Genomic DNA, 25,153 nt, shown 5'->3' with positions numbered 1-25,153 from the left:
ACTGGATCTAACACACCTATAAACCAGTCGTAAATCCAGAGTGTCTTACACAGCCGCACTCATTACAAGGTATATACACATGAGGTATAATAGAAAAAAAAAAAAAAAAAATGACCTCATTCACAATCAGCAGCTGGAACATCCAAGGCCTGAGCACCTCGGCCTTTGGATGTAAAACAAATGACCCCGACTTTATTCAAAGACTGAAAAATATAGACATTCAGATCCTCCTGGAAACATGGACCAGAGCTGAAAACGAATCTCCGGTGCCAATCGGATACAGGGAAATCTCTGTCCCTGCCCTTAAAAATAAAAACATCAAACAGGGCCGCTGCTCAGGAGGAATACTGATCTGGTATAAAGAAGAGCTCCACCAGTACATCAAACCAGTGAAGAGAGGAGGCAGCCACATATGGATCAGAATCAGCAGCTCCATCCTCACCTCTCAGTCCGATGTCTACCTCTGCACCACCTATATACCACCGCCAGAGTCCCCCTACTTCAATCCAGACAGCTTTGAGATCTTACAAGAAGAAGCCACCCATTATCAGGTCCTGGGCAAAGTTCTCATCTTTGGAGACCTCAATGCAAGAACAGGGAGAGAAAAAGACTTTCTGACCACAGATGGAAACATCTACATATTTGGGGCAGAGAATGACAGTCACGACTCAGAACACTCAGAGAGAAACAGCTATGACAGTACAGTCAACAAAAGTGGCAAAAAGCTCCTGAACTTATGTAAAAGTTTAGGTCTTCATATTCTTAATGGACGTACAAAGGGAGACTCACTGGGAAGATATACACTAAACTCCCATGTAGGAAGGAGTGTAGTAGACTACGCCATTACAGATATGGACCCGACAAATATTAGCGCCTTCATAGTCACCCCACAAACGCACCTGTCAGACCACAGCCAACTTCTCCTGTACATGAAATCTACAGAGAAACCATCCACACAAAAGCCACAGCAGAGCAGCCTCTACAAGCGACCTCCATCCTATAAATGGTCCAAGACGTCAGAAATAAAATATAAAGAGGCTCCCAACAGACCGGAATTACAGGAGATGCTCCACAACTTCTACAGCTACAAGTATAAGTCAAACCCAGAAGGAGTGAATCAAGCTGCAAAAGACCTCAACAAAATATTCCACACCATGGCCAAATTGTCCGACCTCAAACAAGTCAACTACAAGAGGCCAAAAGAAAAGCAGATCAATGGTTGGTTTGACAAAGAGTGTAAAGCCGTTCGAAAGACCCTGAGAACAGCCTCAAACAATAAACACAGAGACCCCAACAACCCAGACCTGAGGGAAGCCTATGACACCATACAAAAGCAGTACAAAACCATCCTCAGGAGGAAGAAGCAGAGCTACATCTCTACCAAACTTAGCCAACTCCAAGACGCCCTCCAAGACAACTCCTTCTGGGAAATATGGAACCACATGGACACAAAGAGCAAGAAAAAGAATGACACCCATATCCAAAATGGCAACATCTGGCTCCAGTACTTCAGAGACCTCTACAAAGACATCCCAAAAGAAGGACTTAGCCAAGAGCAGGAAAACATAACATCAAAACTAAAGGCAATGGAAGAGAAAATCAAAAACTTCCAAAACCCACTGGACACACCAATTACATTACAGGAAGTTGCAGAGAAAATCACTTCCATAAAGTGTAAAAAATCTATTGGCCTGGATGGAATCCCCCCAGAGATGTTGAAGTACAGCCCACCAGAAATTCAAGCTGCAATGGTTAAACTGTTCAACATTGTGCTGAGTGCTGGTTACTTCCCTCGTACCTGGAACCAAGGACTCATTACACCGATCCACAAGAGTGGGGACAGGTATGACCCTGCCAACTACAGAGGCATATGTGTCAGCAGTAACTTGGGAAAACTGTTCAACAGCATCCTAAACAAAAGGATCATCAGTTTCCTTACCGAGCACAATGTCTTGAGCAAAAGCCAAGCAGGGTTCGTGCCAAACCACCGCACCACGGACCACATCTACACCCTGCACAGTCTCATTCAGAGCCACGTCCACAATACAAAGCATGGGAAGATATACGCCTGCTTTGTAGACTTTAAAAAGGCCTTTGACTCAGTGTGGCACCCGGGCTTGTTCTTAAAAATGCTGGAAAGCGGAATAGGAGGAAAGACCTATGATGTCATCAAAAGCTCCTACACCGAGAACCTCTGCAGCGTGAGTGTGAACGGTAGAAGAACGTCTTATTTCCAGCAGAGCCGAGGAGTCAGACAGGGCTGCAGCCTAAGTCCAACGCTCTTCAATATTTACATCAATGAGCTGGCTACTGCTCTAGAATCTTCACCTGCTCCAGGTCTCACACTCCATGACGCCCAGGTGAAATTCTTGCTCTTTGCAGATGACCTACTGCTGGTGTCACCAACCGAGAAAGGTCTCCAAGACAACCTACAAATTTTGGAGAAATTCAGCTCCACATGGGCACTACCGATCAATCTAAAGAAAACCAACATCATGGTGTTCCAGAAGAGAAAAAGAAGATTTGACCAGCATCCTTCATTTGTCCTAAACGGCTGCACTCTAACAGGAACAGACAAATACACCTACTTGGGCCTGGAAATTCACCAGTCAGGGAGCTTCAAACAAGCCATAGAGACCCTGAAAAACAAGGCCTGCAAAACCTTTTATGCCATCCGAAGGAAATTGTATCATCTGAAGCCACCAGTGAGGGTCTGGCTAAAAATCTTCGATTCCATCATTGCCCCAATCCTCCTGTACGGCAGCGAAGTCTGGGGCCCTCACACTTACCCAGATTGGTCAAGGTGGGATTCCAGCCCAACAGAAATATTCCACCTGGAATTCTGTAAGCACCTTCTCCAGGTCCATCGAAGCACCTCCAACAGCGCCTGTCGAGCTGAGCTGGGCAGATTCCCTCTACACCTAGCAGCTCTGAAGAGGTCACTATCATTTCAGGCTCACCTACAGAGGAGCAATCCAAGCTCCCATCACCACAAAGCTCTGATATATATACGTGGGCCAGATGAACCAGGACCCCTGGCACAGCTCTTCCAAACCCAACTGGACAAAATAACCAATCACAGCAGCCTGACAAGAACCAGAATCAGGAAGATGGTAGACGAGGGCCAGGAGAGGTATGTCAGTGACTGGAGGACCGACATCAACACCTCACAGAAACTAACCACGTACCAGAGTCTACAGAGAGACTACAGACTGGCCCCATATCTGGAGAAACTCCCGGACCCCAGAGACCGCAGGACCCTGAGCCGATATAGACTCAGTGCCCACAGTCTAGCCATCGAATCCGGCCGACACAAGCAGAGCTACAAGCCCAGGGAGGACAGACTGTGCCAACACTGTGACCTGGAGGCCCTGGAGGATGAAACCCACTTCCTGCTACACTGCACCAAGTACTCAGCAGTGAGGGACACTCACTTCAGGAGACTCTCCCATCTCTTCCCGGATTTCAGCTCCATGAAGGAGGAAGAGAAAATATATATCCTGCTGGGGGAAGAAGAGAGCGCAGTGGAGATAGCAGCGCGGTATGTGAGCGAATGTCATAGACTTCGAGAAAGAGAACTATGATAAGTCATGGACTTCCATAGCCCCCCATCCCAGATATGGCCCCCCAGACCCCACCATGGATATGTCCCATCCACCGTTACCACAGTCCCCACCGTGGATATGCCCCATCATAAGCCATGGACTTCCATAGCCCCCATCCTAGAAGTGCCCCCACAGTCCCCACCCTGGATGTGCCCCATCCATCCTTCTTACAGTCCCCACCCACCATCCCCACAGCCCCAGTCCCAAATGTACACTTGCTTTGGCAAAACTAATTTGTATTTGGTCCTGCCAATAAAGCTTATTTGATTTGATTTGATTTGATTTGATAGATAGATAGATAGAGGGATAGATAGATAGATAGATAGATAGATAGATAGAGGGATAGATAGATAGATAGATAGATAGAGAGATACATGGATAGATAGATAGATAGATAGATAGATAGATAGATAGATAGATAGATAGATAGAGAGAGAGATACATGGATAGATAGAGGGATAGATAGATAGATAGATAGATAGATAGATAGATAGATAGATAGAGGGATAGATAAATAGATAGATAGATAGAGGGATAGATGGATAGATGGATAGATAGATAGATGGATAGATAGATACAGGGATAGATAGATAGATAGATGGAGGGATAGATAGATAGATAGATAGATAGAGGGATAGATAGATAGATAGATAGATAGATAGATAGAGGGATAGATAGATAGATAGAGGGATAGATATATAGATAGATAGATAGATAGATAGATAGATAGATAGAGGGATAGATAGATAGAGAGATAGATAGATATATAGATATATAGAGGGATAGATAGATAGATAGAGGGATAGACGGATAGATAGATAGATAGATAGATAGATAGATAGATAGATAGAGGGATAGATAGATAGATAGATAGATAGAGGGATAGGTAGATAGATAGATAGATAGATAGATAGATAGATAGATAGATAGATAGATAGATAGATAGATAGATAGAGGGATAGATCAACACAGTGTTGATGAATAAGTTGAATACTATTTCATTATTATTATTGTTATTATTATTATTATTATTATTTTAGATTCAGACTCAGAATGGACGCTGCTGATTTTAACCTGACCTCACCTGATATAATTTTGGATTCTAATAACCAGTAAGTTATATATATATATATATTCCTCATTTTTATACGTTAGATTTCCGCGGTTCTCATTTACCGGAGTGCCTTGATAGGAAATTCCATTTTCAGATTCCAGTGATATATATAATATTATTAATTCTGTGTTCCAGGATTCTATTTAATACTCAATAACAAAACCGTGTAACAGATTTTCTATAAAGGGATTGTTCACTAGTTGGACACGCCCTTCTCACTCGCCATGTGCGCCCCATAAAATTAAAAAAGGTTAAACTCACCTACAGAGCCAGCAATGTCGGGAGTTACATTCCCGGGGCCCATGTGACTTGTTATGACACGCAAGTCCCACATCCAGTCACCGCCACATTCCTTCTCCCCGCTTTTAGATCTTTAGGTAACAGGAAGTGAGCACTGCTGCAGCCAATCACTTCCTGCTGATTGCCTAACCGTCTGAAGGCAAAGAGAAAGGAAGCTGACGATGGTGATTGTACATGGGACTTGATTTTCATACCATTGTCACCTGGTACGTGTGTTTCAACATTGCAGGAATCACGCTCGCACCGGAGGTGAGTATAGGCTCTTTTGTTTTTAAAAAGGTGCACATGGGGAATAGAAGGGGCTTTCCAAGTAGTGAACAACCCCTTTTATTGTAGGATCTTGCACATCTCTCAGTTCGCTACAATGAAAGTATGTTGAATTATGTATCCATTTCTCCTGTTTCGGACGCTAAAGGAGAATCACATTTCTTACAAAAAATGCAGCACATATGTAGTAATAAGACAGGATATGGAAAGGTCTATTATGTTTCAATACTCCTTGTATTTCCATTTCTTTTCATATTAATATCCTGTATTGCAGTTAGTATATGGGCGCATCATTGTATACATCCGTAGGGTAGTGTATATCTTACAGCCGAAAATTTGTTATAAGTTTATGTTTTTAGTTTAATCAACTCATTATCAATTTTTTATTGTGAAAAATTGGTGTCTTTAATTAATCTTCTTATTAGTGTTGAGTGAGTCGGTAACTTCATACTCGCTATGCCATTAGTGAGTACTGTCCGCTACTCGCATATTCGTTATGAGTAGCGGGTGAAATGTAAATTAATGGGAAATATATTCGAAAGTAACCCTTGGCTGGGTCCTTCCCGGAGGGATATCTGGCTGGTTTCTGTGTTGAGACTCCTAACAGAAGCTCCACGGACTTTTTTGATTTGCATATTTCCCAGGGGGCAATGTACCTAGGATTTCACTGTCTTGGGCGCCCTCGCTGGCTGCTGGCAGTGTTTTCTCTGGCTGGTCTCCCCGAGATCAGTGATTGTTTTGTCTTGTTGGTCTACTAAGCATTGCTCCCACCTGGCCAGAATCCTACTCCACACTGATGAGGGGCAATACCCCGAAACAGCTGTCTGTGGATGGATACCTGGCCTTAGTATTTCCCTTGTCATATCTTTAAACTTGTCAAAAAGTTGGATATTGACTAAAAGGGCCACTTAATATGGTGGTTATGGTGGTCTCCTAAAAAGAGCCAGTCCTTGGCTGGGTCCTTCCCGGAGGGATATCTGGCTGGTCTCTGTGTTGAGACTCCTAACAGAGGCTCCACGGACTTATTTGTTTTGCATATTTCCCAGGGGGCAATGTACCTAGGATTTCACTGACTTGAGCGCCCTCGCTGGCTGCCGGCAGTGTTTTTTCTGGCTGGTCTCCCCGAGATCAGTGATTATTTTGTCTCGTTCACTACAATGACAGCATATTGAATTATGTATCCATATCTTCTGTTTCGGGCGCTAAAGGAGAGTCACATATCTTACGAAAAATGCAGCAAATATGTAGTAATAAGACAGGATATGGAAAGGTCTATTATGTTTCAATACTACTTGTATTTCCATTTCTTTTCATTATTAATATCCTGTATTGCAGTAAGTATATGGGGACATCATTGTATACAACCGTAGGGTAGTGTATTTCTTACAGCCGAAAATTTGTTATAAGTTTATGTTTTTAGTTTAATCAATTCAATATAATTTTTTTATTGTGAAAAATTGGTGTCTTTAATTAATCTTCTTAATAGTGTTGAGTGAGTCGTTAACTATTCGTACTCGCTATGCCATTAGTGAGTACTGTCCACTACTCGCATATTCGTTATTAGTAGCGGGTGCAATGGAAATCAATGGGAAATACTCGAAAGTAACTTAAAAGTTGTACTTTTCATGCGAGTTGCGAATAGTATGGTTTTCGGGTTACTCGCTACTTAGTTAGTATTTCCCATTGACTTACATTGCACCTGCTACTCGTAATGAATATGCGAGTAGTGGACAGTACTCGCTAACAGCATAGCCAGTACGAATAGTCAACCACTCGCTCAACACTACTACTTAAAAAAAAATACTAGAAGTTAACAACAAAATGTTTGTAGCTAAGAACTATAATGCGCCACTTTTGTCTCACAGCTGTCCTCTAGATGTAGTTTGATTAGTTTCTCTTCCCGTGTCCAGCAATGAGTTTCCGCCAATACTCCCATTGTCTGTTATGTGTAGAGATGAGCGAACAACCCGAGTTTCGATTCTTGAAGCTAATACCAACTTGAAATAACAGAGATCGGGTTCAGAGTTTGGATGCTTTACCTGTGAACTTAACTTGCACAACTAATGCTATGTTCAGGTACGCTTGGTGGTCACCTCTGTACGAGCCGCTTGCAGTGTTTGTACGGCTCGTTCTGGGGGTAACAGCATCATGATTAGATGTAGTCTGTAACAAAAATAAAATATGAAAAAACCTGGCCTCCCTTCCCCAAAGGTGATCTGCTTATGGCTGACTTATGCGGGTGGAGACTCAAACTGCCAATCAGTGATTACGAACCCCCTCGGGCCAAGTTCGGGCCAGTGTAGGTTTGGTTTGTTTGCTGACAGTGAAATGAACTTCCAAAGGTTTGCTCATCTCTGCAGTGCTGGCATCAAAGTCCCTGTAACTTTCTATGGTGGGGAAATCTAGCACTCTAAGGGGATCTCAACTTTATTTCATCCCCCGATTCTCCATGCAAACTTCTGTATCTGTTTACAAAATTATAAATTCTTCATGAACCTAACGTCTACCCTATCATGTCTTCTAAGGTCATCTTACGAATTCAACAACACAAGTAACACAACTTCTTACAACGGTTCTTATGATCTCATGTACATCCTACGTAAAGTGTCAATTGCAATATTCAGCATTGTTTTAGCTTTTGGGATTATGCGTTAGAATCGGGCCACCTTCTAGTGAAACTATAAATTCATACTTTCTCTTACATCTACCCCATCCTGTCTCCTCAGGTCTGGCAATTACAATGATTATATTAACGTTATGCAGAAGATATCAATCACATTATTCAGCATTGTTTTTGCTCTCGGGATTATTGGTAATGGATTAGTCATCTGGATTGCCGGATTCAGGATGAAGAAGACGATCAGTGCCGTGTGGTTCCTCCACCTGGCCATCGCGGACTTCCTGTGCTGTGCGTCTATTCCTCTGCTGATAGCAGAGTTCACTTCCTCTTCCACAGACTCACAAGTTATTTTTTGCAACTTGAACTTTATTCTGTTTGGTCTGAACATGGGCGCCAGTATTTTTTTCTTGATCGCCATGAGTATTGACCGTTGGGTATCCATCATGTGGCCATTTTGGGCAAAAGTTCATAGAACATATAAACTAGTTAGACTCACTGCAGGAATCATGTGGTTGATCTGCTTCCTTGTGATTGGTTTTTTTTTGCTTGCATCAAAATTTTTTTCATATCACATAACTGAATGGTGTATAATAGAGGACAATAAACAACTCTATCTTTGTAAGATTCCCTTTAGTACTCGGCTGCACAAATTAGTTATAATGTGTGTGATCCCTTTTCTTATCATCGTCACCTCTTATGTCACCATTTTCTACAAGATTAGAAAAAGTAAGAGATCCCAGAGATCTCAGAGATCCTCCAAGATCATCACCGCTGTTATATTGTGTTTTTTTATCTGCTGGTTTCCATTTTTCATCTCGCCACTTACACCCATCTATGATGAAGATAGCCTTCTATTCTATAATATAAGTACTATTGTTACCATCCTGGCTTGTCTTAACAGTTGCATCAATCCAATCATTTATGTATTTATCGGCCAAGATTTGCAACAAGGTTTCCTCAGATCCATTCCCTTCAAGCTTGAAAAAGCTTTAGGTGACCAGACTAATGATGTATGTGTAGAACGACAGCCCTCTAAACCTACTCAAAGTACAGATGGTTAAAATATATTTTTTTCATCCAAACCTTAAAAAAATTCCGTATCCTAAATTGATGTATTATCATCGTACAATTCATTTAAATCAGTTTTGTTATATAATCATAGAGTGAACAATAGATGGTTATTTTCTTGTTTTCATGATTATTTATGTAAAAAAAAGTCATTCTTAATAGTCTTACTCGCTGTAATACCTGTTGTTGCCCGGGATAGCAACTGTCTCTCTGTCTCTCTATCTCGGTCTGTCTTTTTCCATTTCTGTCTCTCTATCTCTGTCCCTGTCTGTCTCTCGTTCCCTGTCTTTCCTTGACTGTCTCTTTCCCTGTCTGTCTCTTTGTCTGTGTCTATCTGTGTCTCTCTGTCTTTTTGTCTTTCTGTGTCTTTGTCTGTCTGTATCTTTTCCTGTCTGTATGTTTCTTTCACTTCCCTGTCTGTTTCTTTCCCTGTCTGTCTCGGTGTCTGTCTCGTTCCCTTTCTCTTTCCCTGTCTGTCTCGGTGTCTGTCTCTTTCCCTATCTCTTTCCCTGTCTATCTCAGTGTCTGTTTCTTTCCCTGTCTGTCTCGGTGTCTGTCTCTTTCCCTGGCTATGCATTGCGACACGCCAACATTCTTCTGAAGTTCTGGCTGCATTGTGGTTCCCAACTCCATTGACTTTAATGGACTCAGGTTTTTTGGCAATTGACTGTAAAGCTCGGGGTTAAATTTCTCCTGAAAACATAGTCTATGACGTTCCTTGAGTCAAATGGGGCATTTGTGCAAAATTTCATAATTGTACATACGACGGTGGAAATACCTTTAGCGGGGACACACAAACACATAAACACACACACATACACTCAGCTTAATTTAATAGATTACTAGGGAAAGTGGATCAAGGAAAATTTAAATTTGCATGGTTCCACATTTTTCCTGGGAAATTAAACTGGCGGAGAAGTTATTTAACCTCATATTTAATGTCGGTTATCAAGTCTCGGGATCTCTCGAGACCTTAGACTCATTCAGTCTTTGCTGCTCTTCTCAGCCATCACTGCTACCAGGAGCTCTCATGTTCAGCCAGGACTTCCACTTTTCATGATACCCAGGAGGGCTCTGTACGAGTGTGTGGAAGGTCATGACATCAGCACATGCATCATGATCTTCTGGGCACGTGTACAGAACTGTTCCCAGGCCTATTGACACCCAGAACTCATAGCTCAGTGCAAGAGGCCCAGAGATTCCAGCACGAGTAATGAAGATGTGGCAATGACCAAATGTTTGATAATAAAGAATGAAAGGGACATATAAGTGAGTGTTAAGGTAATAAGGATGCTTTATTTATATTTTTAATAGCTCTTTTTGGTTTAGAAAAATTGCAGCCAACAGTTGGCATATTCCTCAATTTGCATGTTACTTCCAATAGGTGGCACTAGAGTTCGTCTCCTTACTCCCTGAAGAGACAATTTCAATTTGCATGAAAAAAAAAATTCAGAATTTTGGTAAATTTTGATTCTTGTAGAAATTCAAGACTTCAATTTATTCTCTCATCTCTATTTATTACATTTAGATGTTATAGTCAGCACATTGGTTTCCTACATATCCAAAAACAGAATAATTGCTTTATTTATTTTTTAAGCTCCTTTGTCTTTTAGAATCTTTTTCTAACATTCTCTGAGATGCGTTTGTCAAATTTAACTGAGCATGATATGACAGTCTATTCTTGATGTATTATTATAGTCCATCTATCTCTCTATCTATCTATCTATCTATCTATCTATCCCTCTATCTATTCCTCTATCTATCAATCTATCTATCTATCTATCTATCTATCTACCCATCAAGTATTTATATATCTTTCTATGTATCTTTCTATAATCTAAATATCTATTATCTATCGATCATCCGTCCATACTACTGTCAGTCCATTTATCTGTCTATCTACTTGTTTGTTACCATGTATCTTCTTATATCTAAATAAATGTTTTCCTAAAGATACAGTAATATACCAGATTCATTCATAAATCTGAAAAAAATCCTACTCTATATTATTTCCATGTTTGCTATTATAATCTGTATTATTTTTTTGTACATTTTTGCTATGTGGATTTTTACCCTAAAAGTTATTTCTATCGATTTCTGTCTATATTTAATTCAATGGTTGTAATGATGTATCAATAAAACAAACTTTAAAGTTGTTAATTGTCATCATTTTAATTAAATGTTTAAACTAGAAAAAAATGGGTAATCATGATTAGAGATGAGCGAAACTGTTTGATAAAGGTTCATCAGTTTTAAATTCGGTACGAGCCTTAACACGTTCGTAACCCTGAGCACTTTCCCCAAATGTTGGTAATCTTCTACTTGCTCTTTTTTTGCCCCGAACAACATCCACTTTTCCAGAAATGCTTTTGTAATAACACTTTCTGCTTTTGTATAGGAATATGGTGCTGTCTGATGAATGGGGGTATGTGTAAAATCAGTGAAGTGGAGGGGTGGACTCGGGAAAATCCTGTTGGCGTGCGACATTGTTTTTTTTTCTCAACTTTAATTACAGATGTTCCTGCAGCCAATCATGATGCAGCAAACATCCACAAGGTTCAGACATAACGGCTTCTGTGATTTGCTGCCTAAGTCACATGTCTATCTGTCTGTCTGCATATAAATTGAGGACATGTTGGTCGGTGCCATTTTGTGAAAGTGACACGTTAGGGAAGGTGCTGCCACCAGTGCTGCTAGACAGTGAGCGTAGCTAGGGATTTAATGTTAGGTAGTTGAGATAGATTGGAGAGGAATAGTTTAGAATAGGGATGTACAGTGTAAGGAAAGATGTATGTGTGCCAGAAATTGGCACATAACATGATAGAAATAGGGATTGGTACTTATAGTGTCTGCTAAAGAGTTGCCTGTGAAGCATCTAATTAGGTATTTCTACATATTACTGCCTGATAAAAATTGTGCAAACACATTTATATGTATTGCTAGTTAGCAGTAGAGATGAGCGAACCGGTCCCGGTTCGGCTCGAGGCGGTTCGCCAAACGGGGGGTCTGGCTCGAGTTCGGCTCGTCGAACGTTCGACGAACCGAACTCGAGCCCATAGGAAACAATGGCAGGCAATCACAAACACAGTAAAACACCTAGAAAACACCCTCAAAGGTGTCCAAAAGGTGACAAACAACTCACAACACAACACAAACACATGGGAAAGTGACAAGGACATGTACTCATGCGAAAACAAAACAGCTGGACAAGGAAAAAGAGGAGGACACACAGATATAGGCATGGCACGCCCTTCTAAAGTCATGTAAAACACCGCAAGGTGACTCCAAGCGGAGTCTCCCTTTTTTCCAAAAATTGGGCCCCACACACCCACCCCTTCAGTGGCAGCAGTTGTGCCCCAGTTGTACACTTCACAGCTAGATTTGCATCAAGCACATTCAAAAATACGCCATTCTTATCCGTCCCCAGGATGACACCGGGGTAGGTAGCAAAGTCTTTCCTGATCCCAGCTCTGTTCATCTTGGCTTCTTTTAAAAACACAGCAAGCAAGGGTTACTCCAAGCGGAGTCTCCCTTTTTTCCAAAAATTGGGCCCCACACACACCCACCCCTTCAGTGGCAGCAGTTGTGCCCCAGTTGTACACTTCACAGCTAGATTTGCATCAAGCACATTCAAAAATACGCTATTCTTAACCGTCCCCAGGATGACACCGGGGTAGGTAGCAAAGTCTTTCCTGATCCCAGCTCTGTTCATCTTGGCTTCTTTTAAAAACACAGCAAGCAAGGGTTACTCCAAGCGGAGTCTCCCTTTTTTCCAAAAATTGGGCCACACAGACACCCACCACATCAGTGGCAGCACTTGGGCCCTAGTTGCAAACAGGATGTTTTGATTTGCATCAAGCACATTCAAAAATACGCTATTCTTAGCCGTCCCCAGGATGACACCGGGGTAGGTAGCAAAGTCTTTGCTGACCCATGACTTGTTCATCTTGGCTTCTTTTAAAAACAATGTAAGCAAGGGTTACTCCAAGCGGAGTCTCCCTTTTTTCCAAAAATTGGGCCACACAGACACCCACCCCATCAGTGGCAGCACTTGGGCCCTAGTTGCAAACAGGATGTTTTGATTTGCATCAAGCACATTCAAAAATACGCTATTCTTAGCCGTCCCCAGGATGACACCGGGGTAGGTAGCAAAGTCTTTCCTGATCCCAGCTCTGTTCATCTTGGCTTCTTTTAAAAACACAGCAAGCAAGGGTTACTCCAAGCGGAGTCTCCCTTTTTTCCAAAAATTGGGCCACACAGACACCCACCCCATCAGTGGCAGCACTTGGGCCCTAGTTGCAAACAGGATGTTTTGATTTGCATCAAGCACATTCAAAAATACGCTATTCTTAGCCGTCCACAGGATGACACCGGGGTAGGTAGCAAAGTCTTTCCTGATCCCAGCTCTGTTCATCTTGGCTTCTTTTAAAAACACAGCAAGCAAGGGTTACTCCAAGCGGAGTCTCCCTTTTTTCCAAAAATTGGGCCACACAGACACCCACCCCATCAGTGGCAGCACTTGGGCCCTAGTTGCAAACAGGATGTTTTGATTTGCATCAAGCACATTCAAAAATACGCTATTCTTAGCCGTCCACAGGATGACACCGGGGTAGGTAGCAAAGTCTTTCCTGATCCCAGCTCTGTTCATCTTGGCTTCTTTTAAAAACACAGCAAGCAAGGGTTACTCCAAGCGGAGTCTCCCTTTTTTCCAAAAATTGGGCCACACAGACACCCACCCCATCAGTGGCAGCACTTGGGCCCTAGTTGCAAACAGGATGTTTTGATTTGCATCAAGCACATTCAAAAATACGCTATTCTTAGCCGTCCCCAGGATGACACTGGGGTAGGTAGCAAAGTCTTTGCTGACCCATGACTTGTTCATCTTGGCTTCTTTTAAAAACAATGTAAGCAAGGGTTACTCCAAGCGGAGTCTCCCCTTTTTTCCAAAAATTGGGCCCCACACACACCCACCCATTCAGTGGCAGCAGTTGTGCCCCAGTTGTACACTTCACAGCTAGATTTGCATCAAGCACATTCAAAAATACGCCATTCTTATCCGTCCCCAGGATGACACCGGGGTAGGTAGCAAAGTCTTTCCTGATCCCAGCTCTGTTCATCTTGGCTTCTTTTAAAAACACAGCAAGCAAGGGTTACTCCAAGCGGAGTCTCCCTTTTTTCCAAAAATTGGGCCACACAGACACCCACCACATCAGTGGCAGCACTTGGGCCCTAGTTGCAAACAGGATGTTTTGATTTGCATCAAGCACATTCAAAAATACGCTATTCTTAGCCGTCCCCAGGATGACACCGGGGTAGGTAGCAAAGTCTTTCCTGATCCCAGCTCTGTTCATCTTGGCTTCTTTTAAAAACACAGCAAGCAAGGGTTACTCCAAGCGGAGTCTCCCTTTTTTCCAAAAATTGGGCCCCACACACACCCACCCCTTCAGTGGCAGCAGTTGTGCCCCAGTTGTACACTTCACAGCTAGATTTGCATCAAGCACATTCAAAAATACGCTATTCTTAACCGTCCCCAGGATGACACCGGGGTAGGTAGCAAAGTCTTTCCTGATCCCAGCTCTGTTCATCTTGGCTTCTTTTAAAAACACAGCAAGCAAGGGTTACTCCAAGCGGAGTCTCCCTTTTTTCCAAAAATTGGGCCACACAGACACCCACCACATCAGTGGCAGCACTTGGGCCCTAGTTGCAAACAGGATGTTTTGATTTGCATCAAGCACATTCAAAAATACGCTATTCTTAGCCGTCCCCAGGATGACACCGGGGTAGGTAGCAAAGTCTTTGCTGACCCATGACTTGTTCATCTTGGCTTCTTTTAAAAACAATGTAAGCAAGGGTTACTCCAAGCGGAGTCTCCCTTTTTTCCAAAAATTGGGCCACACAGACACCCACCCCATCAGTGGCAGCACTTGGGCCCTAGTTGCAAACAGGATGTTTTGATTTGCATCAAGCACATTCAAAAATACGCTATTCTTAGCCGTCCCCAGGATGACACCGGGGTAGGTAGCAAAGTCTTTCCTGATCCCAGCTCTGTTCATCTTGGCTTCTTTTAAAAACACAGCAAGCAAGGGTTACTCCAAGCGGAGTCTCCCTTTTTTCCAAAAATTGGGCCACACAGACACCCACCCCATCAGTGGCAGCACTTGGGCCCTAGTTGCAAACAGGATGTTTTGATTTGCATCAAGCACATTCAAAAATACGCTATTCTTAGCCGTCCACAGGATGACACCGGGGTAGGTAGCAAAGTCTTTCCTGATCCCAGCTCTGTTCATCTTGGCTTCTTTTAAAAACACAGCAAGCAAGGGTTACTCCAAGCGGAGTCTCCCTTTTTTCCAAAAATTGGGCCACACAGACACCCACCCCATCAGTGGCAGCACTTGGGCCCTAGTTGCAAACAGGATGTTTTGATTTGCATCAAGCACATTCAAAAATACGCTATTCTTAGCCGTCCACAGGATGACACCGGGGTAGGTAGCAAAGTCTTTCCTGATCCCAGCTCTGTTCATCTTGGCTTCTTTTAAAAACACAGCAAGCAAGGGTTACTCCAAGCGGAGTCTCCCTTTTTTCCAAAAATTGGGCCACACAGACACCCACCCCATCAGTGGCAGCACTTGGGCCCTAGTTGCAAACAGGATGTTTTGATTTGCATCAAGCACATTCAAAAATACGCTATTCTTAGCCGTCCCCAGGATGACACTGGGGTAGGTAGCAAAGTCTTTGCTGACCCATGACTTGTTCATCTTGGCTTCTTTTAAAAACAATGTAAGCAAGGGTTACTCCAAGCGGAGTCTCCCCTTTTTTCCAAAAATTGGGCCCCACACACACCCACCCATTCAGTGGCAGCAGTTGTGCCCCAGTTGTACACTTCACAGCTAGATTTGCATCAAGCACATTCAAAAATACGCCATTCTTATCCGTCCCCAGGATGACACCGGGGTAGGTAGCAAAGTCTTTCCTGATCCCAGCTCTGTTCATCTTGGCTTCTTTTAAAAACACAGCAAGCAAGGGTTACTCCAAGCGGAGTCTCCCTTTTTTCCAAAAATTGGGCCACACAGACACCCACCCCATCAGTGGCAGCACTTGGGCCCTAGTTGCAAACAGGATGTTTTGATTTGCATCAAGCACATTCAAAAATACGCTATTCTTAGCCGTCCCCAGGATGACACTGGGGTAGGTAGCAAAGTCTTTGCTGACCCATGACTTGTTCATCTTGGCTTCTTTTAAAAACACAGCAAGCAAGGGTTACTCCAAGCGGAGTCTCCCTTTTTTCCAAAAATTGGGCCACACAGACACCCACCCCATCAGTGGCAGCACTTGGGCCCTAGTTGCAAACAGGATGTTTTGATTTGCATCAAGCACATTCCAAATCCACAAGCATTTACTCTCCCCAGGATGACACAGGGGTAGTAAATTCCTTCTGGATCCATGACTTGTTCATTTTGATGAACGTCAGTCTGTCCACATTGTCACTGGACAGACGCGTGCGCTTATCTGTCAGCACACACCCAGCAGCACTGAATACACGTTCAGAGACAACGCTGGCAGCTGGACACGACAAAATCTCCAAGGCGTAAGTTGCGAGCTCTGGCCATTTTTGTAGGTTTGAAGCCCAAAAGGAGCAAGGCTCCAGTTGCACAGTCATGGCATCGATGTTCATTTGGAGATACTCCTGTATCATCCTCTCCAGCCGTTGACTATGTGTCAGACTTGTTGTCTCTGGTGGCCTTGCAAAAGAGGGTCTAAAAAAATTATGAAAAGATTCCATAAAATTGCTGTTACCGGCACCAGAAAAGGTCCTACTGGTACGGGTAGACTGTTGAAGATGACGAGACCGTCCCATGTTTGTCAAGTTACAACTGGGAGATTCACTCCCTGCACCTGCACGGTTGTTTGGTGGAAAAGCCGAGCTAAGATCTAGTAACAGCTTCTGCTGATACTCCTGCATACGTGCGTCCCTTTCTATGGCTGGAATTATGTCACAAAATTTGGACTTGTACCGGGGATCTAATAGTGTGGCAATCCAGTAGTCATCATCACTTCTAATTTTGACAATACGACTGTCATGTTGGAGGTAGTGCAACAAAAAGGCACTCATGTGTCTTGCGCAGCCATGCGGACCAAGTCCATGCTGTGTTTGTGGCATAGAGGTGCTACCCGTTCTTTCTTCCTCTGACATCTGACCCCAACCTCTTTCAACTGAAATTTGACCAAGGTCTCCCTCATCCGCTGAGTCTTCCATGTCCATGGACAGTTCGTCCTCCATTTCTTCATGTTCTCCTGCACCTTGCTCAACATTTCGCCTGCTACTATGCGCCCTTGTCGATCCCTGTCCCCCATGGTCCCATGCCTGCTGCGTTGGTGATGATGAACGTCTGGACCTTCGTGATGTTGTTGTCCCTTGCGCATATGAATCCTCCTGTAGTTCCTCCCCTTCATGTTGTCCCACCCCCTGACTCCGAATAGTGTTTAGCGTGTGCTCCAGCATGTAAATGACTGGAATCGTCATGCTGATAATGGCATTGTCAGAGCTAAACATATTCGTCGCCATGTCGAAACTGTGCAGAAGGGTGCATAGGTCCTTGATCTGAGACCACTCCATCAGGGTGATCTGCCCCACCTCTGCATCTCGTTGGCCCAGGCTATACGTCATGACGTATTGCACCAGGGCTCTGCGGTGCTGCCACAGTCGCTGTAACATGTGGAGAGTTGAATTCCAGCGTGTCGCCACATCGCATTTCAGGCGATGAACCGGCAGGCCGAAAGACTTCTGGAGCGATGCAAGTCGCTCTGCTGCGGCGCTTGAACGGCGGAAGTGAGCTGACAGTTTTCGTGCCCTGTTCAGAAGGCCATCTAGGCCGGGATAGTGTGTTAAAAATTGCTGCACGACAAGGTTCAACACGTGAGCCATACAAGGTACGTGTGTCACCTTGCCCAGGCGAAGTGCCGCACCCAGGTTTGCAGCATTGTCGCACACGGCCTTACCAGGCTGCAGTTTGAGTGGAGACAACCATTTATTAAACTCGGACCGCAAAGCTGACCACAACTCCTCAGCTGTGTGACTCTTATTACCAAGACATGTCAAGCTAAAGACCGCCTGATGCCGTTGCGCTCTGCTGCCAGCATAGTAATGAGGGGTGCGTGATTCCTTCTGCGCAGTGAGAACGCTGGTGGCCTGACCAGGCAGGCTTGGGGCGGAGGTGGAGGACCCAGATGAGGTGGAGGATGCAGAAGCAGTGGCGGAACTTGGACAGACAGAGGATTGACACACAAGTCGTGGGGACGGCAAGACTTGTGCAGCAGACCCTTCACCATCTATCACCATAGTTACCCAGTGCCCAGTCAGCGACATGTAACGTCCCTGTCCATGCTTACTGGTCCAAGTATCGGTGGTGAAATGCACCCGTTCACACACAGAGTTTCTCAAGGAAGCGGTGATGTTGTGTGCGACATGCTGGTGTAGCGCGGGCACACCTTTCTTAGAGAAGTAGTGGCAACTAGGCATCTGGTACTGGGGCACAGCGACAGACATAAGGTCTCTAAAATCCTGTGTGTCCACTAGGCGGAAAGGCAGCATTTCGGTAGCCAACAGCTTACAGAGGGATAGAGTCAACCTCTTAGCTTTGTCATGGGTCGGAGGAAGTGGCCTTTTATTTGACCACATCTGAGGGACAGAGATCTGGCTGCTGTGTGTAGACGGTGTTGAGTAGGGTGTCCCTGGAAAAATGCTGGTTTGTGAGGAAAGTGCAGGCGGAGACATGATGTTGCCTTCATCCAACGTTGGTGCTATCGATGTCTGAGAGAGCTGTACACACTCACTTGTTTCCCCTTCCAAACCAACTGACGACCTTACAAGCAAACTGCCTGTTGCGGTTACAGTGGTGGAAGTTTTGCGTGGAAAAACAGGTGTGACAGCTGTCCCCACAGTCCTAGAAGATGAAGAGCGCGCGGATGCACTGGAAGGGGCGGGCGGTGGATGGTTCGCTCCGCTAGGCCGCATTGCAGCACGGTGAGCTTCCCACCGGGACTTATGATATTTAGTCATGTGACGATTCATGGAAGAAGTTGTCAAACTGCTGAGGTTTTGACCTCTACTAACAGAATCATGACAAATGTTACATATCACATGAGTTGGGCGATCTTTTTCGATGTGAAAAAAGGACCAGGCTAGGCAAGGCTTAGAGGCCATGCGACCTGTTGATCCACCCCGAATAATGCTCATAGGCAGAGTGGTGGCTGAGGATGCAGTTGTAGACGTGCTACCAGTGCTCCGACTCTGTCCAGGAAGGCGCAAGGTAACTTCGTCGTCGGTTGCATCCTCCTCCACCGCCTCTGTTGACCTCCTCGAGTGCCTGACTGGGGGTTGACAGTAGGTGGGATCTAGAACGTCATCATCAATTGTTGTGTTTGCACTCCCCTCCCCCTCAGACCGAGCCTCTTCTTGCCCTGACGGAATATTTAAGTTGTCATCCCAATCGGGTATCTGCGTCTCATCTTCATCAGTATGTTCCTCATTGTCTATAACCACAGGTGTTACAGTTTGTGACAAAGGGTCAACATTATGCTCAGAAACTTGGTCCTCACGGCCTGAATCTGAGTCACAAAGGTTCTGGGCATCACTGCAGACCATTTCCTGTTCTGTACTCACTGTAGCTTGGGAGCAGACCTCTGATTCCCAGGCTATAGTGTGACTGAACAGCTCTGCAGACTCAGCCATCTCAGTTCCACCATACTGTGCAGGGCTGATGGAGACTTCAGAGCTGGGAGAAAGCAAGTTTGATTGGGATGACAACTCAGAGGACTGGTGTTTTTTGGATGCGGTACTTGAAGTGGCAGAGAGGGCACTTGTTGGACCACTTGAGATCCATTCAAGCATTTTCCTTTTTTGCCCATCATCTACCTTTGTTCCTGTTGTTCGTGTCCGTAACAAAGGGAGCACATCGGATTGTCCACGGTAAGTAGTAGACATCTTACTTTTGCTGGTAGATGGTCTATCTTCAGCAGATGATAATGGAGCTTTGCCACCTTCCCCACGGACAAAACCTTTTTTGCCTTTTCCACCACGCCTCTTCCCCTTTCCACCAGCATCTGTCATTTTGCCACTCATGTTGATTGCGACAAGATTGTGGACTGAAAATGTGGTAGTAAAAATTGAGAGGTGGTGAAGATTGCAGTGGTGGTCTAGCTTTATTAACAGCAGAATAATAAAGAATAAATATCCCTGACAATGCAACTTAGTTATAATTAGTTGGAGTGTGCAACGCAGGCAGACGTGCTGCAAATGTCTTTGCACTAGTGGGACTATAGCAAAGTCCAATAGCCACGTATAGGATGCCACTAGGTACACTGAGTGTTTGCTAGTATAATGGCTTGGTTAGAATGAGTTGTAGTGTGCAACGCAGGCAGACGCGCTCTGCAAATGTCTTTGCACTAGTGGGACTATAGCAAAGTCCAATAGCCACGTATAGGATGCCACTAGGTACACTGAGTGTTTGCTAGTATAATGGCTTGGTTAGAATGAGTTGTAGTGTGCAACGCAGGCAGACGCGCTCTGCAAATGTCTTTGCACTAGTGGGACTATAGCAAAGTCCAATAGCCACGTATAGGATGCCACTAGGTACACTGAGTGTTTGCTAGTATAATGGCTTGGTTAGAATGAGTTGTAGTGTGCAACGCAGGCAGACGCGCTCTGCAAATGTCTTTGCACTAGTGGGACTATAGCAAAGTCCAATAGCCACGTATAGGATGCCACTAGGTACACTGAGTGTTTGCTAGTATAATGGCTTGGTTAGAATGAGTTGTAGTGTGCAACGCAGGCAGACGCGCTCTGCAAATGTCTTTGCACTAGTGGGACTATAGCAAAGTCCAATAGCCACGTATAGGATGCCACTAGGTACACTGAGTGTTTGCTAGTATAATGGCTTGGTTAGAATGAGTTGTAGTGTGCAACGCAGGCAGACGCGCTCTGCAAATGTCTTTGCACTAGTGGGACTATAGCAAAGTCCAATAGCCACGTATAGGATGCCACTAGGTACACTGAGTGTTTGCTAGTATAATGGCTTGGTTAGAATGAGTTGTAGTGTGCAACGCAGGCAGACGCGCTCTGCAAATGTCTTTGCACTAGTGGGACTATAGCAAAGTCCAATAGCCACGTATAGGATGCCACTAGGTACACTGAGTGTTTGCTAGTATAATGGCTTGGTTAGAATGAGTTGTAGTGTGCAACGCAGGCAGACGCGCTCTGCAAATGTCTTTGCACTAGTGGGACTATAGCAAAGTCCAATAGCCACGTATAGGATGCCACTAGGTACACTGAGTGTTTGCTAGTATAATGGCTTGGTTAGAATGAGTTGTAGTGTGCAACGCAGGCAGACGCGCTCTGCAAATGTCTTTGCACTAGTGGGACTATAGCAAAGTCCAATAGCCACGTATAGGATGCCACTAGGTACACTGAGTGTTTGCTAGTATAATGGCTTGGTTAGAATGAGTTGTAGTGTGCAACGCAGGCAGACGCGCTCTGCAAATGTCTTTGCACTAGTGGGACTATAGCAAAGTCCAATAGCCACGTATAGGATGCCACTAGGTACACTGAGTGTTTGCTAGTATAATGGCTTGGTTAGAATGAGTTGTAGTGTGCAACGCAGGCAGACGCGCTCTGCAAATGTCTTTGCACTAGTGGGACTATAGCAAAGTCCAATAGCCACGTATAGGATGCCACTAGGTACACTGAGTGTTTGCTAGTATAATGGCTTGGTTAGAATGAGTTGTAGTGTGCAACGCAGGCAGACGCGCTCTGCAAATGTCTTTGCACTAGTGGGACTATAGCAAAGTCCAATAGCCACGTATAGGATGCCACTAGGTACACTGAGTGTTTGCTAGTATAATGGCTTGGTTAGAATGAGTTGTAGTGTGCAACGCAGGCAGACGCGCTCTGCAAATGTCTTTGCACTAGTGGGACTATAGCAAAGTCCAATAGCCACGTATAGGATGCCACTAGGTACACTGAGTGTTTGCTAGTATAATGGCTTGGTTAGAATGAGTTGTAGTGTGCAACGCAGGCAGACGCGCTCTGCAAATGTCTTTGCACTAGTGGGACTATAGCAAAGTCCAATAGCCACGTATAGGATGCCACTAGGTACACTGAGTGTTTGCTAGTATAATGGCTTGGTTAGAATGAGTTGTAGTGTGCAACGCAGGCAGACGCGCTCTGCAAATGTCTTTGCACTAGTGGGACTATAGCAAAGTCCAATAGCCACGTATAGGATGCCACTAGGTACACTGAGTGTTTGCTAGTATAATGGCTTGGTTAGAATGAGTTGTAGTGTGCAACGCAGGCAGACGCGCTCTGCAAATGTCTTTGCACTAGTGGGACTATAGCAAAGTCCAATAGCCACGTATAGGATGCCACTAGGTACACTGAGTGTTTGCTAGTATAATGGCTTGGTTAGAATGAGTTGTAGTGTGCAACGCAGGCAGACGCGCTCTGCAAATGTCTTTGCACTAGTGGGACTATAGCAAAGTCCAATAGCCACGTATAGGATGCCACTAGGTACACTGAGTGTTTGCTAGTATAATGGCTTGGTTAGAATGAGTTGTAGTGTGCAACGCAGGCAGACGCGCTCTGCAAATGTCTTTGCACTAGTGGGACTATAGCAAAGTCCAATAGCCACGTATAGGATGCCACTAGGTACACTGAGTGTTTGCTAGTATAATGGCTTGGTTAGAATGAGTTGTAGTGTGCAACGCAGGCAGACGCGCTCTGCAAATGTCTTTGCACTAGTGGGACTATAGCAAAGTCCAATAGCCACGTATAGGATGCCACTAGGTACACTGAGTGTTTGCTAGTATAATGGCTTGGTTAGAATGAGTTGTAGTGTGCAACGCAGGCAGACGCGCTCTGCAAATGTCTTTGCACTAGTGGGACTATAGCAAAGTCCAATAGCCACGTATAGGATGCCACTAGGTACACTGAGTGTTTGCTAGTATAATGGCTTGGTTAGAATGAGTTGTAGTGTGCAACGCAGGCAGACGCGCTCTGCAAATGTCTTTGCACTAGTGGGACTATAGCAAAGTCCAATAGCCACGTATAGGATGCCACTAGGTACACTGAGTGTTTGCTAGTATAATGGCTTGGTTAGAATGAGTTGTAGTGTGCAACGCAGGCAGACGCGCTCTGCAAATGTCTTTGCACTAGTGGGACTATAGCAAAGTCCAATAGCCACGTATAGGATGCCACTAGGTACACTGAGTGTTTGCTAGTATAATGGCTTGGTTAGAATGAGTTGTAGTGTGCAACGCAGGCAGACGCGCTCTGCAAATGTCTTTGCACTAGTGGGACTATAGCAAAGTCCAATAGCCACGTATAGGATGCCACTAGGTACACTGAGTGTTTGCTAGTATAATGGCTTGGTTAGAATGAGTTGTAGTGTGCAACGCAGGCAGACGCGCTCTGCAAATGTCTTTGCACTAGTGGGACTATAGCAAAGTCCAATAGCCACGTATAGGATGCCACTAGGTACACTGAGTGTTTGCTAGTATAATGGCTTGGTTAGAATGAGTTGTAGTGTGCAACGCAGGCAGACGCGCTCTGCAAATGTCTTTGCACTAGTGGGACTATAGCAAAGTCCAATAGCCACGTATAGGATGCCACTAGGTACACTGAGTGTTTGCTAGTATAATGGCTTGGTTAGAATGAGTTGTAGTGTGCAACGCAGGCAGACGCGCTCTGCAAATGTCTTTGCACTAGTGGGACTATAGCAAAGTCCAATAGCCACGTATAGGATGCCACTAGGTACACTGAGTGTTTGCTAGTATAATGGCTTGGTTAGAATGAGTTGTAGTGTGCAACGCAGGCAGACGCGCTCTGCAAATGTCTTTGCACTAGTGGGACTATAGCAAAGTCCAATAGCCACGTATAGGATGCCACTAGGTACACTGAGTGTTTGCTAGTATAATGGCTTGGTTAGAATGAGTTGTAGTGTGCAACGCAGGCAGACGCGCTCTGCAAATGTCTTTGCACTAGTGGGACTATAGCAAAGTCCAATAGCCACGTATAGGATGCCACTAGGTACACTGAGTGTTTGCTAGTATAATGGCTTGGTTAGAATGAGTTGTAGTGTGCAACGCAGGCAGACGCGCTCTGCAAATGTCTTTGCACTAGTGGGACTATAGCAAAGTCCAATAGCCACGTATAGGATGCCACTAGGTACACTGAGTGTTTGCTAGTATAATGGCTTGGTTAGAATGAGTTGTAGTGTGCAATGCAGGCAGACGCGCTCTGCAAATGTCTTTGCACTAGTGGGACTATAGCAAAGTCCAATAGCCACGTATAGGATGCCACTAGGTACACTGAGTGTTTGCTAGTATAATGGCTTAGTTATCAGTTGGAGTGTGCAGAGGACAAGAGGGTACAGTGGCAGGATTGTGGTGCTCTGGGTAGAGGAATGGAAGACTGCCTTTCTATTCCCTCCTAATGGTGAAATGCAGGTAGGAAATCCCTGACCTTGGCTACACAGACGCTGTTGCTGTTTGCAGGACCTGTCACCTATGGCTCTCTGACCCTGCCGGTTGGAGCCCTTAAAAGGACTGCTATAAAGTGCTCTCCCTAAGCTGTCTAACGCTGTGTATGCAGCGCATACAGCTGTATCGGCTATAGGACTCAGGAAGACGGAGCTGCGACAGTGATGTCTGACACCAAAGACGCAGAAGGCAGATAATGGCGTCCGTGAAGAAAATGTCCGGTTTTATAATGCAGGGACATGTGACATGCAGATCCTATCACACATGCCGTTGCTTCTCTGGCTCAAAGTCCACTTAGCTGTGTGTGTGTCTGGGATTGGCTGACATGCTGGCCCGCCCCACAAGACGCGCGCGCTTAGGGAAGGAAGACAAGAAAAAAAAAAAAAAAAATGGCGATCGCCATTATAGAAACAGCAGTGATCTGAAGGCGCTGTTCACGCACACTATACACTGAAATGTGATAATAGTTTGATTCACAGAGTGACTTACACTATTACAGCAGAAACCAAGCTATGATTTAGCTGTTTTTTGGCTGCTAGAACCGTTCTCGAACGTTTCTAGAACTACCGAGCTTTTGCAAAAAGCTCGAGTTCTAGTTCGATCTAGAACATGCCCCAAAATCACTCGAGCCGCGAACTGGAGAACCAC

General features: G+C 44.6%; 1 protein-coding gene across 1 annotated transcript; it reads left to right on the top strand.

The window, feature by feature from the left end:
• The first annotated feature begins 4,658 nt into the window (after positions 1-4,658).
• LOC142255747 (formyl peptide receptor 2-like) lies at positions 4,659-9,000 on the top strand. Its single transcript, XM_075327200.1, has 3 exons — positions 4,659-4,717; positions 7,812-7,874; positions 8,013-9,000. The coding sequence occupies exons 1-3, from the start codon at positions 4,659-4,661 to the stop codon at positions 8,965-8,967; spliced, it is 1,077 nt and encodes a 358-aa protein (XP_075183315.1). The 3' UTR covers positions 8,968-9,000.
• Positions 9,001-25,153: the final 16,153 nt, after the last annotated feature.

Source organism: Anomaloglossus baeobatrachus, chromosome 11, assembly GCF_048569485.1.
Source record: "Anomaloglossus baeobatrachus isolate aAnoBae1 chromosome 11, aAnoBae1.hap1, whole genome shotgun sequence".
In the NCBI taxonomy this organism is placed as follows: Eukaryota; Metazoa; Chordata; class Amphibia; order Anura; family Aromobatidae; genus Anomaloglossus; species Anomaloglossus baeobatrachus.
Note: the sequence above shows the minus strand (reverse complement) of the source record. Positions and strands in the feature narration are given on the sequence as shown.

What these genes read in the sequence shown, in the direction of transcription:
- LOC142255747 (XM_075327200.1), top strand. Translation starts at nt 4,659, where the DNA reads ATGGACGCTGCTGATTTTAACCTGACCTCACCTGATATAATTTTGGAT. An exon ending in ATTTTGGATTCTAATAACCA is followed by an intron (nt 4,718 to 7,811) that starts GTAAGTTATATA and finishes ATGTCTTCTAAG; the next exon opens with GTCATCTTACGAATTCAACA. An exon ending in AACGGTTCTTATGATCTCAT is followed by an intron (nt 7,875 to 8,012) that starts GTACATCCTACG and finishes CTGTCTCCTCAG; the next exon opens with GTCTGGCAATTACAATGATT.